General features: G+C 41.6%; 1 protein-coding gene across 1 annotated transcript in view; it reads left to right on the top strand.

Annotated features, from left to right (window-relative positions):
• Positions 1 to 4,585: 4,585 nt before the first annotated feature.
• Vps41 (VPS41 subunit of HOPS complex) overlaps positions 4,586 to 16,372 on the top strand; it is a gene marked incomplete at its 3' end in the record, with an annotated part of 119,069 nt that continues 107,282 nt past the window's right edge. Inside the window, exons 1-2 of the mRNA XM_041630599.1 lie at positions 4,586 to 4,619; positions 12,661 to 12,699. Coding sequence (XP_041486533.1) covers positions 4,599 to 4,619; positions 12,661 to 12,699 — 60 coding nt within the window. The remainder of the gene's footprint in view (positions 4,620 to 12,660; positions 12,700 to 16,372) is intronic.

The following is a 16,372-nucleotide window of genomic DNA, read 5'->3' as shown; positions in this document are numbered from 1 at the left end:
GGAAGCACTATTTCATAAGGGTCAACATTGAAACCATTCATATTGTTTAAAATGAGATAAAGTTATTATGAATAGAATGGCTATCATAATTTACTAAGTTACTAAACTGTGTTAAACCTATAGCGATAATTTTTAAGACAGATTTTTAAATTCAGCAAACTACTATAAACTACTACTACTATATATACTATACTAAAGTATAATCTACTATATTGAGGTCTGGTTGCTAACACCAAGTAACAAGTTTCAAGTCCTATACAGAAAGATTGAGGAGCTAAACCTAGTCTTTCCCCACATAACTGAAAGGAGGGACGATTGAACAATGGGAATTTTCGAAATGAGTGATCTGACGTAGAATTTATAACTGCTAGGTAAAATACTTTTTAAGTTTTACCTATTTATGTATAATCTGGGGTCATCATCCAGTAAGTCACTCAGAAGGTCTCTAGTCACTTAGTCCTAGCACAGACCCAGGTGATCTGTGGAGAGTTTTTGTATAGCAAGAAGAAACACTAGGACATTTCAGAAAAGGGAATCTCAAACTCCCACAGGAGAAACCGTGGGGTTCAGAGGTCACATGCCAATTTTATTCTGTCTAGTAGCTTAGAATTAACTTAGCCCATGGTAGGTTTTGACTTTGCATGCATTCCTCCCAATCTTTCCTGTTCCCAATGAATCCCATGCTCATTGACTTTTATTATAGTGTATAGGTGTTTGTTTTTGTTTTTTGTTTTTTTTTTTCAAGACAGGGATTCTCATTGTAGTCTTGACTACCCAGAACTCTCTCTGGTAGAAAAGGTTGGCCTTGAACTCATAGAGATCTGCCCCTCCCAAATGCTGGGATTATAAGTGTGTGCCACCACTGCAAGACTGTCATTTATTATAGTAAAGACAGATGTGGAAAGCACTATCTTAGGGCTCTCTGGGTTGGGTGAACAGAGAAGAATTTGCAGCAAACTTCAGCTGCTTTTGCATGCTGTCCAACAACATCCTATTTGAGAAAGAAAAGAGATCAAACGCTCTTCTTTCCAAAGAGTTGAAAGTCCACCATAGGCCAGAGCTCATGACTAGCTAGCTTCCTGCTTTGCTTGCCTAGACAATCATAGTGTCTTCTCCATTAGAATGTTTTTAAGAGTAGACAGAACCTGTGTAGTGGATGAAAGGGATGTGTCCTATAAATAGTCTTTGGAGATTCATCCAAACATACAAACCAAAGCTCCAACTTCCGGGGAGAAAAGAAAATTCCAGAAAACAGATAGACAGAAATAGACAGACAGCCAGACAGACAGACAGACAGACAGGAAAATCAGCAATGATATTAGAGCTGCAGCCTTTGCTGATTTGGGTTTTGGAAGACCTTTTATTATCACGCATTTACTTATTTATTTAGTGTGTATGTGTCTGTGTGTCTATGGGAGCTCAGAACATATACATAATGTCTCTGTGCAGGCTGAGTCCTGAAGACAGTGATGGCTCCTAACCATTGATGAATATCTTCAGGATTCTGAGGGACCTTTTTAACAAAGACTTTCAACTGACCCCAGCTCCAATTCTACCATCAACACAATGCCAGGGTGAGTGAGACTGTAACACCCAATTTTGTGTTACCCACTTGGTACAGTGTGTGTGCCACTGTACCCTATGTGAGCTGGGCAAGGACCTGGAGATTGAAAGAACACACAAGAGACCTGGGTCATTCGCTGGGAGATCAGCTGAATGCCATTTATTCAACCTTGAGGAAATCCTTACACACCTAGCTGCTAGACAAGGAATTCCCCCCAGGCGGGTGGAAAATTGCCACACCCAAGATGGAGTAAACAATGCGCTACAGCGAGCTACCAGGCAGGGCAGAGGGAGCACAAAAACAAACAGAATGTTTTAGCTGGCTGACCAGAAACTGTCCTCAAGTAACCCCAGGAGCAGGGGTAGACCCGGGCCCTACATGACTACATGAGATTTCTCTCTCTCTCTCTCTCTCTCTCTCTCTCTCTCTCTCTCTCTCTCTCTCACACACACACACACACACACACACACACACACACACCTCTGTCTCTTTCTCCTTCTCGGTGTCTGTGTGTGTCAGAAGTCATATGGGGTTAAGAAGAATGTCAGCCTAGAAGGAAAGGATTATGAAATCATCAGAATTTGAGGGTTTGATATGGTGATGCAATGTCTTCAATCCCAGCACTTGGGAGGCTGTGAGTTGTGAGTTCAAGAGCATCCTGGTCTACATAAGCAAGATCTAAGCCAGCCCGGGTTGTATCGTGAGACTTGGTCTCAAAACCAACCAACCAAACAAACAAACAAACAACCCCAAAACTTAAACAAATACAAAAATCCTCAAAATCTGAAGTAGATCACACAGTTGTTGGTTTTCCAGAACAAGAACAAAACCTTGTTTGGGAATTCAGTGTTGATTTTCCCAGCAGTTAATCCCTCCTTTTCAGCATGACTGATTCTCACCAAAACCAAAATGAACAGAACAAGGAGAAAACCATGATAATAGTCCGGCATTCTCCTCCCTCTTTCCTGTATGTGTTTGATAGACACAGGATTCTGCCAGGCAGAAGAGGATGCACTCTCACCAGTTTCTCTGGATGCAGCTCACAACAGGAAAAGGGAAAATAATGGCTTGTGAAGCAAATCGGAGGAACCAAAGATCTAGGCTTCTTTCTATTTCCCATAGGAATGGGCTTCCTCTGCGTCTACTGTGTGGAAGGCTTGTTGCAGAGCATTGACCTCTAATTCCAACAATACCCATCTTCGTAAGACCATCTGTGTCTGCTTGCAAAGGATCCTCACAATTGGATTTGTTGACTGCTGACATTCTGTCATAGGAAGGAGCAGGGAGGTCACTGGACCCTCACCTGTGTGTGCAGCTACTCCTTCCAGTCAGAATGATGCCAGTCTATCCTAATTGCATGTGACCTCATAGTTTCCTGGAGAAACTGAAGTACATCAGCTGGGGGAAAACAAGGAGAAGGGGACTTCATCTGTTGTTATGGTTATGCCTTCATCCTTGCAGGGTAGACACTTTTCAGTGAAGCTGTTTTGGGGTTACTTGTGCACCTGACAAGAGCTCCTTACCCATGCTCTGTAAGTAAGCTCAATAAAGTTATTCGTTTCCGAGGGGGAACTATGCTGTGTCAGAAGTTTGTGTTGTCATTGGGACCTTAAAGGAAAGAGATAGAGTACCTCGGCTCCTGCTGCCAGGGAGAAAATTCTTACAAGGGTTTTCTGTGGCTTGAAATCCATCATGAGTGCTGTTTGGGCCTGAGCTGCTTAACAAGAAACTCTTAGATTAGACATTACCTTGGGTGTTTGCCTATAGGTATTTAAATGAGCCGAGTAAAGAGCAGGCTGGAAGTGGGACCCCCAGCAAGGATTGGAGACAGTTTAGGCTCTTGAGGGAGATCCAAGGGTCTGAGAGATGACATCATCATGGCTTCCGGGTTACTGAGGAAAATGGGTTGAGAAAGCAACACCAAGGGACTAGGGGAAAGACAGCACTGAATATGTGACTTTCTGCTAGGTCAGAGTTAGTGTGTGCCACAAGGAACAAAAAGGACACTGGGGTATGCACCACCTGCTGCCAATTGTGCTACCTCTGTGATCTGCCAGCTGTTTAAGACGCTGTAAACAGACAATGGCTGTCTTTGGACAGATGATTGGATTCCCAAAGAATAGAAAAGATAGTTGATTTTGCTCAGAAACATTAGGTAGTGTCAAGTTTTCTAAATAATGTTTTTCAGATTTTACAAATGACAAGCTGATATTTTATCTTGAAGACAGTCGATGCAAGTTTAGCAAATAATTAAACAATAGGGATTTTAAAAATTCAATATTTATATGTCAATTGCTATAGCATCTCTTCCAGGGGTTCAGAGTTTGATTCCCGATACCTGTACAGCAGCTCTCAAAATATCTCTAATTTCAGGGACTCTGGTAAACTCTTCTGGCCTATGAGGACACGAAGCTCTCAAGTGTGCACAGACATATAGGCAGGCAAGATATTTGTACATAAAAATTAAATTTAAAAAGACATCAGTTTAATGTAACAAGAACCTAATCTTTGTTAAATTATAAATTATTTTCTGATTCAACACTGCAGACATTCTTCTGTAGTTACTATCCTTTTAAAAAGGGAATGGGCGGGCACAGCGACCGTATTAGCCTGAAGAACATTTGACATGGTAGTCTTGGGCACCGGGCAGGGACGAATTCTAAATAGAGGCTTCTTATGTAAGACTAGTGAGATCCCTGAGGTGCTTTGCTCTTCCCTGTTAATGAGGGTAAATGTAGGGATTGTTGAGAGTACTAAATGAGATAATTCATAATTTTACGGCAAACCAGGCTTGGAATAGAAAGCCCTTAATAGATACTGCAAAAAAAAAATAGAACGTATACCAACAATAAAACAAAATCTAACATTAACTATATATACATGGATTCTCTTAAACAGAACTCTGTTGAGAAATAATGAGAGTTGGATAAGGAACCGGACTGATTTGGGGGAAAAACTACATTTCCCAGTAGGCTGTGACCAGGGGCTGTTTTCTCTTATTTCCGGGTATGTCATGTGACTTTCAGACTGCGCTATGGCGGAAGCAGAGGAGCAGGTAAACGCTGGCCGAGCTAGTTCGGGGCAGCAGGGACTTGGAGACACGAGTGAGGGGTTTTGGGGCGCAGAGGGCCAGAGACGAGGCGGGCGTGGCCGAGTTAGTTGGGGCGGCCCCTCCTCTCGGATGTAGAACCATGCACACCCCGCCATCCGAGCCGGCCTAGCTTCGGTTCAGCCCTTATGCTTTAAATTACGTGGAATTCTTTTGAAGAAGGCAAGTCGTGTGGGCTGTGCAGTGCTTAGGGGATTATCCCTGTTGCTGGCGATACTTAGATGGCAACGTACATCCTGCAGCTCGGAAGGTAGCACTGAGGTGTTGAGTAGAAATTACTGCCGTATTTTCATACAGCCTCTCTGATAGCCGTACATTAGGGCAAAGAAAAAAACTGAATGAAACTGACAGAATCGAAGACTTTAAGGCCAGACCTTGGAAGAGACCCTTTAAGTTTCCGTTTCTAGTGTCACTTCAGTTTGACATAAATAATATTTTGCCCATTTACATTAAATAGCCCGTCTACCATTTTCTGTGATGCTCCTTAGGAAGTGATGACGACGAACTGCTTACTGCTGTAAGAGACACTGACTTGTAGTAGACTTTTTACCATTCACATCGTACTTATTTTATGTATGCCAAAAGTCAAGGACTTTGACTAGGAAGAATCTGCGTTTGGGATTGTGTTAGCAAGAGCCTCTTACCCATCATTTTTGCAAACTGTCTCTTGCACTGCAGCTCAAAGGGAAACAGGACTTGCCTTCACAGCAGGCCTTACTCAGTTTGACTACTGCGAGAGGGCTTTTCACATAGGGCATTTCTGTTTCTGTTGAAACATAGTTGTGGTTTGTAGAAAAGCAAAAGTCCAAGTTCATTAAGTTCCTAGATTATATCCAGTGCGATCGAACGGAGTACTCCTTATTTCCCCACTCATGCAGAAGAGGAGTTTGACAAAGCTGTCTGATGTTAGAAATTAGAAAATCAGCTAGAAGCCGGGCGGTGGTGGCGCACGCCTTTAATCCCAGCACTTGGGAGGCAGAGGCAGGCGGATCTCTGTGAGTTCGAAACCAGCCTGGTCTACAAGAGCTAGTTCCAGGACAGGCTCCAAAACCACAGAGAAACCCTGTCTCGAAAAACAAAACAAAACAAAACAAACAAAAAAAAAAACAAAAAAAAAGAAAGAAAATCAGCTAGATAATAAGATGTTTCCCATTTCTGCAGTGCTTCCAAGCTTAAAATGCCCCTTTCCCAGGACAGTTGATCCTTCCAAAAGAATTCTGTGAGGTAAATGTTTATTCTGGTGTAGAAGGCATATAATGCTTCCATGTCTCAAACCTTCTTATCCCAAACTGCGGTAAAAACAGTGTGGGATTACTCAACAGGGCTATGCGAGCCACCCCCTTCCCACTGCTCTCTGACTTCATTTCCGACCACGATCCTCCCCTTCTGCCCTGGTCTCAGAGTGCCTGTCCTGTAGTTCGGCACACAAGCCAGGTGTGTTGCCACCCAGAGCCTTGGCTCACTGGCTCTTTTGAGGACTTCTGCTGTCTACAGCACTTTCTCCTTTATTTTCCTCATGCGTCTGTGGAATTTTGCTTTCCAATTGAGCATTCCTGCTCATTCTTGGAGACCACCTTCTGATATTATTCTGTGTAATACTCATGTCTTAAAATTTTCATTTTTCTTGTGTATTTTCACTTTTGCATGCCACATGGTAAGAATATATTCACTACTGATGACCAATATTGGGATATTGCTTTGATACTTAGTATATTAAATTATTGGATTTTACAGATAAATGGATTGAAATTTATTTTGAATTTTCTTATGCTTATATCTATAATATTTTAGTTTCATGTCTCCAAAGGTCACATTTTTTCACTAGATCACTCTGCTTTTTAAAGTATGCCAAAGAACTTAAATCTAAATATAATATATTCACACATACACACAAGCACATGATCTTTGTGAAGTAAAATTAGCCCTTATCATCTTGATGCTTGATGGTTTTCCTTGTAACCCTTATTCCTCCTGTGGTGTTAAACAGCCAATGTACTATTGGAAAGAGCATTTCTTCCCAACTGTATCAATGTAGCTTTAAGAAAGACCAGTAGTCTATTGTCTTTTAATGATTTCATAAAAAATTACGATTCCTTAAAAGAAAAATAATTGTACTCATATTATTAGTCCTTTGAAGATTAAACAAGAGCAGATTTTTCTTATTTTCTGGATTGGTACATTTTGCACTTACAGTAAGAAGCCACTATAATCTGATAGTAGGCCTTTGTAAACAGGTTTTTGGTGGCAAAGTACACAAACATCAAGTAAGTAAATGTGCTCATATTTTGCCACCATGAATATTTTTGGAAATGATGGCATCCCTTTTTCTTCCTCCTGAGTACTTTAGGAGTTGGCATGTATGTTAAGCGAACAACTACAATACAAATCACAGAGGGAGGCAAAGCGTATTCTTGGTTCCTGTCCTGCAAATGCAAGCATCCTTCCTAGGTGAATAGCACAAGAGTAAGCCCACTGACTTATCTTACCTGTGTGCGGTGTTGTTTGATGATTGTCTCCCCTTTAATTTTATGACGAGCCAAAAGGGTGACGTCTGTACTGAGTTTACATACTATAAGAAAACCCACAGTTTAAAGCTAAAATCACTGCTTAAGTATGGGTAAACAGATGTCTTTAAGTCATGATGGAAGCCTTGATTTTGCTGAATATAGAAAAAAAGTACTTTGTAAAAAGTAACATTTGTGTTTTATAGTTCATAGAAGCTAATAGCCACAGTTCTGCCTGGAATTCTTGTAACCAGCACTTTTGCTTAGTTCTGGAACGATTTATAGGTGGCTTTCATAGTCACAGATGCCCAACAGTGTTTGTCTCGACCTCTCATGAATAACACTCTGCTTGAAGTCTGGTGGGTGTATTTGTCTCCTGCAGATTGCTGAGTCATCAGAACGAGGGCTATAGCTTCCTCATGTCTGTATCTCCCCAAGAGCTAGTGGTTTCCAAACCCTACGTGAGGAAATGAATCTAGTAGGAGGAGAACACTTATAATTGTCATGTTGTAAATTCTGTTCAGTAGAGTGTGTGGGAAACCATTGTGTCATATTTAACATGTTGGGAGGTTACTAATTCAGGTGTAATATGGACTACATTCTCCACATTTCTTCCTCTTAACCTTCCCTTACTTTCATCCTCCCCACTCAGCCACAAAATTAGCCATCAGTTTTTTGGCTGTTGGAGAGTTTTGATTTTGATTTTTACTACTGCGTCTTAGAAATTAGGGGAGTTCCATCTTCATTTCGGTTATTAGATGGTGCAGTCTCTGCGTATGAATATCTCTGTGCATAAAAAATAAAAGTCAGGTTTGTATATACTTCAGTGCCTCCATTTCCTTGCCCGTTAATTTATTCTTTAAGACTTGTTAGGAAATAAATTTATTAAAATGGTGAGGGTGAAATAGTTAACTTATAAATAACACAAAGATTACTTGTCCGTATCAGGCTTGGCCAGGGCAACCAAGTTTGGGCTATTCAGGATAGTGTATATTTGGATATAGCTAGTGCTTTTCACATTTATATCTTAGGGTGGTACCCGGAACTTAGGGTTCAAGATAGTGAAGGTCATGTTGAAGCAGTAGGACATCTTCCCCACTGAGTCCCAGAGACAATACTTGAAGCTGGAAAACTATAAGGATCTTTGTAGAGCTGAGCCAGGGCTAGGAGGAGGGAATACCCTAAGGAAAATCTCATTGGGGATCGCTACCTCAAGGCAGGTGTCCATGACCTAAGTGAGGCTGGAAGTGATGTTGAGGGGTACAGCATCCTCCATCCTGGCGTTGCTGCGCAGCTCCAACTGAAATTAGGCAGAAATACTGATACTGTGGAGGTGTAATGTGATTTTTATGAAGTTGGAAATTCAGATTTTTCTGAAAACCTCATCTAGGTATAACAACACATTTGTAGGTCACACCTAAATCCTGCCTGTCATTTTGCTGTTTCTAGCCTGGAGACACCAGCATGTGGTTCTCAGTTGTAGCTTACTTAGTGTGGATAGAGGGGCTTAGATTTGTGGAGGGGCTAGAGAGAATAGAAGTCTCCTGGTGTCAGAAATCACTCTTTATCTGCCTTGCTGGGGAGTCACGGCTGGTCTAGTCAGCCTGGGAGACCAACCAGTGCTGGTTCTTTGAGGATGGCAGTTATCAGTCTGATCTGTGCTTTGGGCAGCTGATGAGTATCTCAGGTCCAACACAGTCTTAGGGGAAGTTCTTCAGATAGATGATTGGTGTTCGAGTGATTGCTGTGGGAAAGAAAGGTAAATTACTGAATTAATTGTTAAGCTCGCTGCCTAGAATTTGAGTGACTGAACATTTATTTATATCAATGCATATCTTCTAGTCTAACACTTACTCCAGCCAAAACAGCATTGAGTTTTTAGTTGGAAATGAAGTTCATCAATTCAGTAATTTTTAAGTATGTGATTCAGTTAGATTAAGTATATTTAAGTTGCTGTGCGGCCATCACCGCCATACCTCGTGCTGGAATTTTTTTTACACACTGAGACCTTACCTACTAATAACTCCCTATCTCCACATTGCTCTGATAGTCTCTATTTTACTTCATTATATACATAAAATCATATATTACTTGTGGATTGTTTGGTGAGTTTGACTTACATTACATAGGAACAACACCGTTTAGCTTATGTTTTCTTGATGCAAATGTGAGATTTCTTGAGGCTAAAATGTTGAAAACCATGCAGTCTTCAATGGCAACCTTGCTCGTGGTTTAGTCTTGTTTCTTGAGTTTGCATTCTTATGCCTTTCTGTTTCTTGTTTGTCTGTAGAACTATTAAGTAGTAGGATTGGCCAAAGAAACTGTTAAGCACCCATACTGGGCTCATACCCGAGGTCTGTCATGCATTGCTGTCATAACGTGGATGGGAGTGTAGATGTGTTGAGGCCAGACCTCTGGTCAGGTAGCCTGTGCTAATGCTGACGGTGGGTCTTACAGGGCCCTGAAATACGTTCTCAGCTGGTGCAAAACTCTCTTGCATTATTTCTGGTGTGGAACAAGTATGACATTGGATTGTGAGGTCTGGACTACTTCTATTGATGATTTATGTTGTTTTCATGAAGCACGTGAGCCTCCCCCATTTACCAAATATGTATACTTGAATGGATGCCACATTAAAAAATATTCTGATTTTTAATGTAATTTTCTGGAAGAGTAACCATGTATGTTTTCAGCACTCTGAATGTGGGAAATCGGAATCTAGACACAGCAATGACAACATTGCTTTGCTAGTGCTATTTAATATTCAGGGAACTCAGATCAGAGATATTTTGGAAAACATTAAATTCAAACTCTGTACTTCATTATTCTGTCCTAAGGGGTTAGACATATTCAAATGCTGTATTATAGACATACAGATGGTAAAACATTTAGTATTATGAGTGGAGATAGATGGTCAGTAACAAAGTCAGACTAGTAAGTATAAAAATGTATAAAAACCAGTTTCTGCTGTGTGTCTGAGGTAAACAGTATGATGTTATGAGATGTGTGTGTGTATGAGGATCCTAATTCCTTCCCAGAATTGCCCATTTTCCCACAACTAATCTGCTCTTTGGAAAAAAATCCTTACAATTCATTGAATATATCCATAGCAGCTGTGGCTTTTATTTTGTACCTGAGCTCTTTAGAATACTTATTCCTGCATATCTGCTGCTTTGTGTGCGGTGACCTGTATTAAGCCATTTCCACACACCCCTGAGGTTAATAGCTCCTGCTTTATTATGTTTGCCCATTTGACATTTACCCCTTTCTGTCGCACAGATAAGAAGATAATGCAACAACAGCCCCTTCACAGCTCTCCTCATCCCTGTCCTTCTGGGAAAAGCTATTCTACAGTTATCTGAAGTGATCGAGTGGCTTTTATTAGCATTTCCGCAATTAGAGAGTCTGAGCACCTTTGAATGAACCAGTTGTCCATTTTGAATGTCTTTTTTTGGAGAAGTGTTTATTTAGGACCTGGTTTTAATTAGGGTCTATGTTTTCTTGCTGTTGAGTTGTGTGGATTCTCTGCAGGTGTGAGAGGTTAGCCCTTTGTGAAATATATGGCTGACAATTTTTTTTTCTGCAGCCCATACGCTGTCTTTATGTATTATTTTCTTTGCTATGCAGAAGGGTTTTTAGTTTGATGCATTGGCATTTATTTATTTCTGCATCTGTAGCCTTCGATTTTTGTGAGATAGCCAAGAAACCAATGCCAAGGCTAATGTCAGGTAAGGCTTCTGTATGGAGCTTCAGGATATTATAGCCTACCTTTGGGCGTTTTGTCCATTTAGAGTTGCTTTCATTCTTATAAATGTAGAGACCTAGTTCTTTCAGCATCGTTATAAACGATGAGCCCTTTCCCATTGTGTTTTCTTAGAACGCTTGTGGGAAATTAGCTAGTGCTGCTTACTTGGACTATTTCTGGCCTCTGTGTTCTGTTGGAATAGTGACTTAATTTTAAAAGTGGAATGTTTAGAAGAGATAGAATAAGATGCAAAGAGGACTAAAACCAAGAACTGGATGGTGAGTGCAGAGGAGAAATGGTTTAGAAGGGTCGGTGGGATGCTTCCTGTTAACTGTGTAGACAACTGTCAAATGGTAGGAAAGCTGGATTCTCTTTTCTTTTTTCTTTTCTTTTTGGTGTGTGTGTGTGCGTGGCATGCAGATGTAAGACCATCCAGTTGTTTTGGAGGTTTGCAGTTTTAAACTATTGAGAGTTCTGAGATTCTGAGTCCCATTAAGTCAAACGAACTGCATGTTAAGACTGAAACTTCCTCTAGAAGTTACCTGTCTCCTCCCAAGCTTTTATTGTTTTTTTTGACATATAAAATAAAGCTTCTTTTCAGCACTAGATTTACATTTATCTTGCTATCCGTGTTGAATTGAATAAAATGTGCATCTGGCTTTCTTTAAAATGTTCTTTTTTTTCCTTAAAAATACGTTATATCTGGGATGTTATCACACTTTTTTGGTTCGCTTTGTTTGTTTGCCTTATGGATTCTAAAATGCTTACATTTGATGTCAGCATATTAGCTGTAACTTTTTATTGCTATTGATATCTATAAGTACGTTAAGTAAATCTTCATTTTGCTGACCTCTTTGAGGATGCGTGGCATCAGCAGATTCTCTCTTTCGGTGGACAGGTGAGAGATTAGCGGGATCAAGTCCATTTTTTCCCTTTTTGCTTTGTTTCCTCCCGAGCAGCAAGATTCATTGTGCAGCAAGAAGGGAGCTGTGCTAAGTGGAGGAATTTGTCTTAGAGGTACTGGTTTATTAAAGGGCTTATACCATGTGTGATGAGTACCTCTGTGGGAAGATTCTTTTTACGAGAACTGTTCTAGGCTTGGGGATATAGTTTAGCTGTAGAGTGCTTGCCTAGCCTACCCAGAGCCTTGAGTTCTGTCCCCAGCAGAAAAAAACAAGCACGGCCTCACGCGTCTGTAATCCCATTCTGTTGGCTGTAGAAAAAGGAGGATGGGAAGTTCAAGGTCATCATCAGCTTCGAGGTCAGCCAGACTGCACAAATGAGTCTCAGTAAACAACCCGGCTCCCCCCCCCCCATGAATTTCCTTCCTAAAACTTTTAGCAAGACAGTAATTTTGACTCATCAATGAAAGAGATTTCAGTCTTAACAACTGGCTCATTTGATGTGGTTTCTTGTTCCCCTGTGTTATCAGCGAGGTTTTGCCAGGTGGATTTCCAGTATCTGAGTGTTTAGCTTTCACGCATCAAGTTCCTAGGGCAATTTGTTCAGAGTTTGAAAGAGGAAAACAGAAGCTTGGAGCCCCATAATCCTACCCCCTCCTCTGCCTGTCCCAGGCCAGCCATGGTGTGAAGTTAGGGAAGGGGTGAGAGCTGAGCACGTGGCATCCACTAAAATGTCATTGCAAACTACTTTTCCAGCAAAGCAGGTGGGTGCGGTGATTCTTGTCCACTGCAAATTGTTTTCATTCTTCTGACCCCTCTCTCCTCTGTGCTTGCAGGAAACTGGGTCTCTTGAGGAGTCTACAGATGAATCAGAGGTAAGATGGAGCCTGCACGTTTGCCACTTACCTCGGTGTTATCCTGAGCTTGTGGGCAATGAAGTCTGGCATTCCCAGGAGCTGAAAGATGAGCACTATAAAGCAGATACTTAAGAAATAGCATGCTGGTTGTCTTTAAAACATTAAATGAATTAGCTTAAACATATATAGGGGACCAAACATTTCTCTTCGTCTCCTGAGGCAAAGGTGATAACCACTCCACCATGGCTCTCGGTCTTTTCACCCACAGCTGTGCATGCTGGAGGACTGACATAGTCTTAGGAACTGGTGCCCATCTGCTAAAGCCTGCTGGTCTTCACAGTTTTTGCTGTGGTTTTACAATGTGCATTTTTTCTCCTGTGGTTTTGAAGATTCTGCCCAGCTCCTTCACGTTTGCTAGACAAGTGCCATACTGCTGAGCTACACCCTCATTCCTGATATTTATTCATTTTCTTTTTCCATGAACATGAATGACCATATTATACCTATCTCTGTTTCCTGAATCAATGAAATTGTAGCTCATTTCTTTAAAAGGGAAACTACCTGGGAGTTTTGTTAAAGATATTTACACAAGGGAAATAAAATTGTTCTTTTAATACTGTCACTGCTTTGAGAAACGCCTTTTCAAAGCTCTGTCAAGTTTTGAAAGAAATAGGCCGAGCATAATGCAAATTAATTAGAATCTAAATTGTGTGGATGGACTAATGGGTAATATGCTTTCTTTGAATATTTCATTTCGGGAAGGCAAATGAAAATGTATCTTACTAATCTGCAAGAAATTTCTACCAGTGTGACTGTATTTGATAGTCTCTTCATCTTTTGTTGATATATATTGCATACTTGACATGGATTTTGCTTTTCCTGTGAAATGGTGGGTTTATACATACTTCTCCAGACACACCATATAGATGATGACAGTTTCTGGTCATAGCTCTAAACATTTCACTATAGGATTCTTAGTACCATGAAACTCCAGGTGCCTCTGTTAACGTCTGGTAGTGTATGGGAGAACAGTTCCCATTACCACTGTTACGTTTGGAAACCTTAGGCGAGAACCCCGACTTCCCGAATCGCTGGTGCATAAGGCAGTGCTTGAGCCCTGTCCTAGAACTTCTCTCAGACATGAAGGGGACATCACTGGCCACTCAGATCAAATTTTTCCAGATCTCCTCTAGGTACTAATGGAGTGCCAGCGAGCGTGAGCAAAGCATAGAGCCAGCCTCCAGGATAACCCGAGAGCACGGGGGAATGTGGCAGGGGAGAGAAATACCTAGGAAGCCAGAAGATCCGCCAGGGCTGGGAGTTTTTTGGCAAGGGATCTAGTAGAAACCAAGGAATCTCAAGGATGGCACTTTTTTTTTTTTTTATTGAGAAAAAAAAAATTTCTGCCTCCTCCCAGCCTCCCACTCCTCCCCCCTCCCCCCACTCCTCTCCCCATCTCTCCACTCCTCTGCCCCTCCCCCCACTCCTCTCCCCCTCCCTCTCAAGTCTGAAGAGCAGTCAAGGTTCCCTGCCCTCCCCCCTCCATCCTGGTCTAGGAAGGTGAACATCCAAACTGGCTAGGCTCCCACAAAGCCAGAACAGGATGGCACTTTTGAAAGACAGGGACCAGAGGTGGCGGTGCTGGACGGTGCTGTTTCTGAGCAAGAAGGGGGAAGCATTCTTTATAAATGTGGAGCTGAAGGGAAGCTTCAAAGTAGAAATTCAAAGTACTGAATACTCAGGATCTGATCAGGGGACTTGACTTCCTCCTTCTGTGACAAAGGTGCCGCATGGTGAAAGAAAATACTTTGCAGTCCATCCACATAACTCAGCATCCTAGAAACACCATCCCCCTTGCCCCCAGGTCCTCCAGCTCCTCAGGAGCTTCTGCTGTTGCTGTCCCAGGAAAGTCAGGCTGTTTAAACATAAACTGGAGGCAGCATGCATCCAGAGCTCCTATAGATTGAAAGCAGAAAGTGAGACTCCAGATTACTTGGCAACAGAACCCTGTAACATGACTCTGTCATAGTTGGACAGGTCAGTGGCGTTATGATCGATCAACTGTCCTAAACTGGAAATGCAAAATTCAGAAATAGAGATGGAGGGCCTGGGTGTGTGGTGGGGGGCCGCGAGTAGGGAATGAGAGCCGGCCGAAGTAATCAAAACCCGAGGGATCGCACAGAACCTGTGAGTGAGAGAAATGGCTTCCAACTCCAGACTCTTGTCATCGTCTTGCCTTCCAGCTCTGTGCTTTCTGGGATGTTGCTTAGAAAACGATTCAGCTCTTGGGTTTGTAGCTTGGCTGTCCCTCATACTTTCTGTGACCTGGGAGTCAAGTTCTGTAATGTTCTTTCTCTCAGTTCCTCATGTGACAAATGGGTCTATAGTGTATTTGCTTCATATGTTTGCTGTCAGGGTTAGAAAACGTCGATGTTTATCACCCAGCTTCTGTTGTGTGAACTTCCCGTCGTCATTAGTGACTCTCAGCTTGTGTTACATCTTCACTTGCCAACTTGTGCTTCAGCCGAGAGGTGGAGGCCTCTCCACTAGTTCTTTAGGAAGAGGGGTTTATCTTCCAGTTACTGGGTGAGGTAAGTTTGTGGACCAGCAAAGTACTCATATGTTGATGGGCAAGCTCAGGTTTCAGGCCACAGGCCAGCTTGGCAGAAATTTTCATGGGTTTCTTTCTTTCCTTTTCTTTTTTATTTTTAGGGAGGGAGGAAACTTCAGTGAGTACTGAAAATTCTCACCCGTGTTTAATTTCCAACTGGTTAATATACCCCTGACCCCCAAACATAAGAGTAAAACAAAAGACTGCATTAACATGCAAATTGAAAATCACAGGCTACATGCCTCCGCTCCCATGCCCTAGACCAAACACTCTATAGGCAAACCACTCTCTGAGTGGAATCCCAAGTAATTTCCATAAAGGGAACTGAAACTTAGTTGGATCCTTAGACTTTTGTTTTAGGTAGGAACCAACTACTTCCCTATTTCTGGAGCGCAAGGTTTGGCAACTAGCCGCACCTGTTGATAGTCTTGAGCGAGCAGAACTCTGATTTACACACAGGTGGGACCTCTGTTTGGGTTAAAAGCACAATGACCTTGAATGAACTAATAGCAGTCTCAAACTCTCTGACCTTTGGCCTCTTTGGGCCTCCACAATTCCTCCCTTTTTATTAATTTTAATAATGCCTGTGCTTCTGCAACAGGACAGATGATCACATCTGTCTTGGGATGAACACTTTTCCATTTCCCAGTCTTACCTGTCTTTGAAACATGCATTCTCATGGACTCTTACCCATCATGGGTTTCTTTACTCAGTTTGAATCGCTGTCTATTCCAGGAATAGTATTTTAAGACATCACCAAGTAGGCTGAAGAACCTTTCTTCATCCTGTTCTCCTTTCCCTCTAAATCTTATTACTATCACATTTTTTTTTTAACCCTTGAGCTTTGGAAGTCAGGCATTTGCTAAATTTACATATTTTCATTTCTGTGTTCAAGCGTTCAAACTTTCATTTTTAAGTAGAGTTTTCAACAATGTGTTGTAACAAGTTGCCTGATACTTCTATCATTTCCTGAAATTCCACAGTAAATGGATTCTTAAGTTACGGAGAAGACTTGTTAACAAGTTTATCTCAAGGTCTTATTTTCTTGACCTTTTTTGAGAATTTCATCTAGTCACACCT

The sequence above is a fragment of the Microtus oregoni genome, unplaced genomic scaffold, assembly GCF_018167655.1.
Source record: "Microtus oregoni isolate MIOR12 unplaced genomic scaffold, Mior012 000035F_ref0000213, whole genome shotgun sequence".
NCBI classification, from domain to species: domain Eukaryota; kingdom Metazoa; phylum Chordata; class Mammalia; order Rodentia; family Cricetidae; genus Microtus; species Microtus oregoni.
The sequence above is the reverse complement of the archived record's forward strand: the minus strand, read 5'-3'. Positions and strand labels throughout refer to the sequence as shown.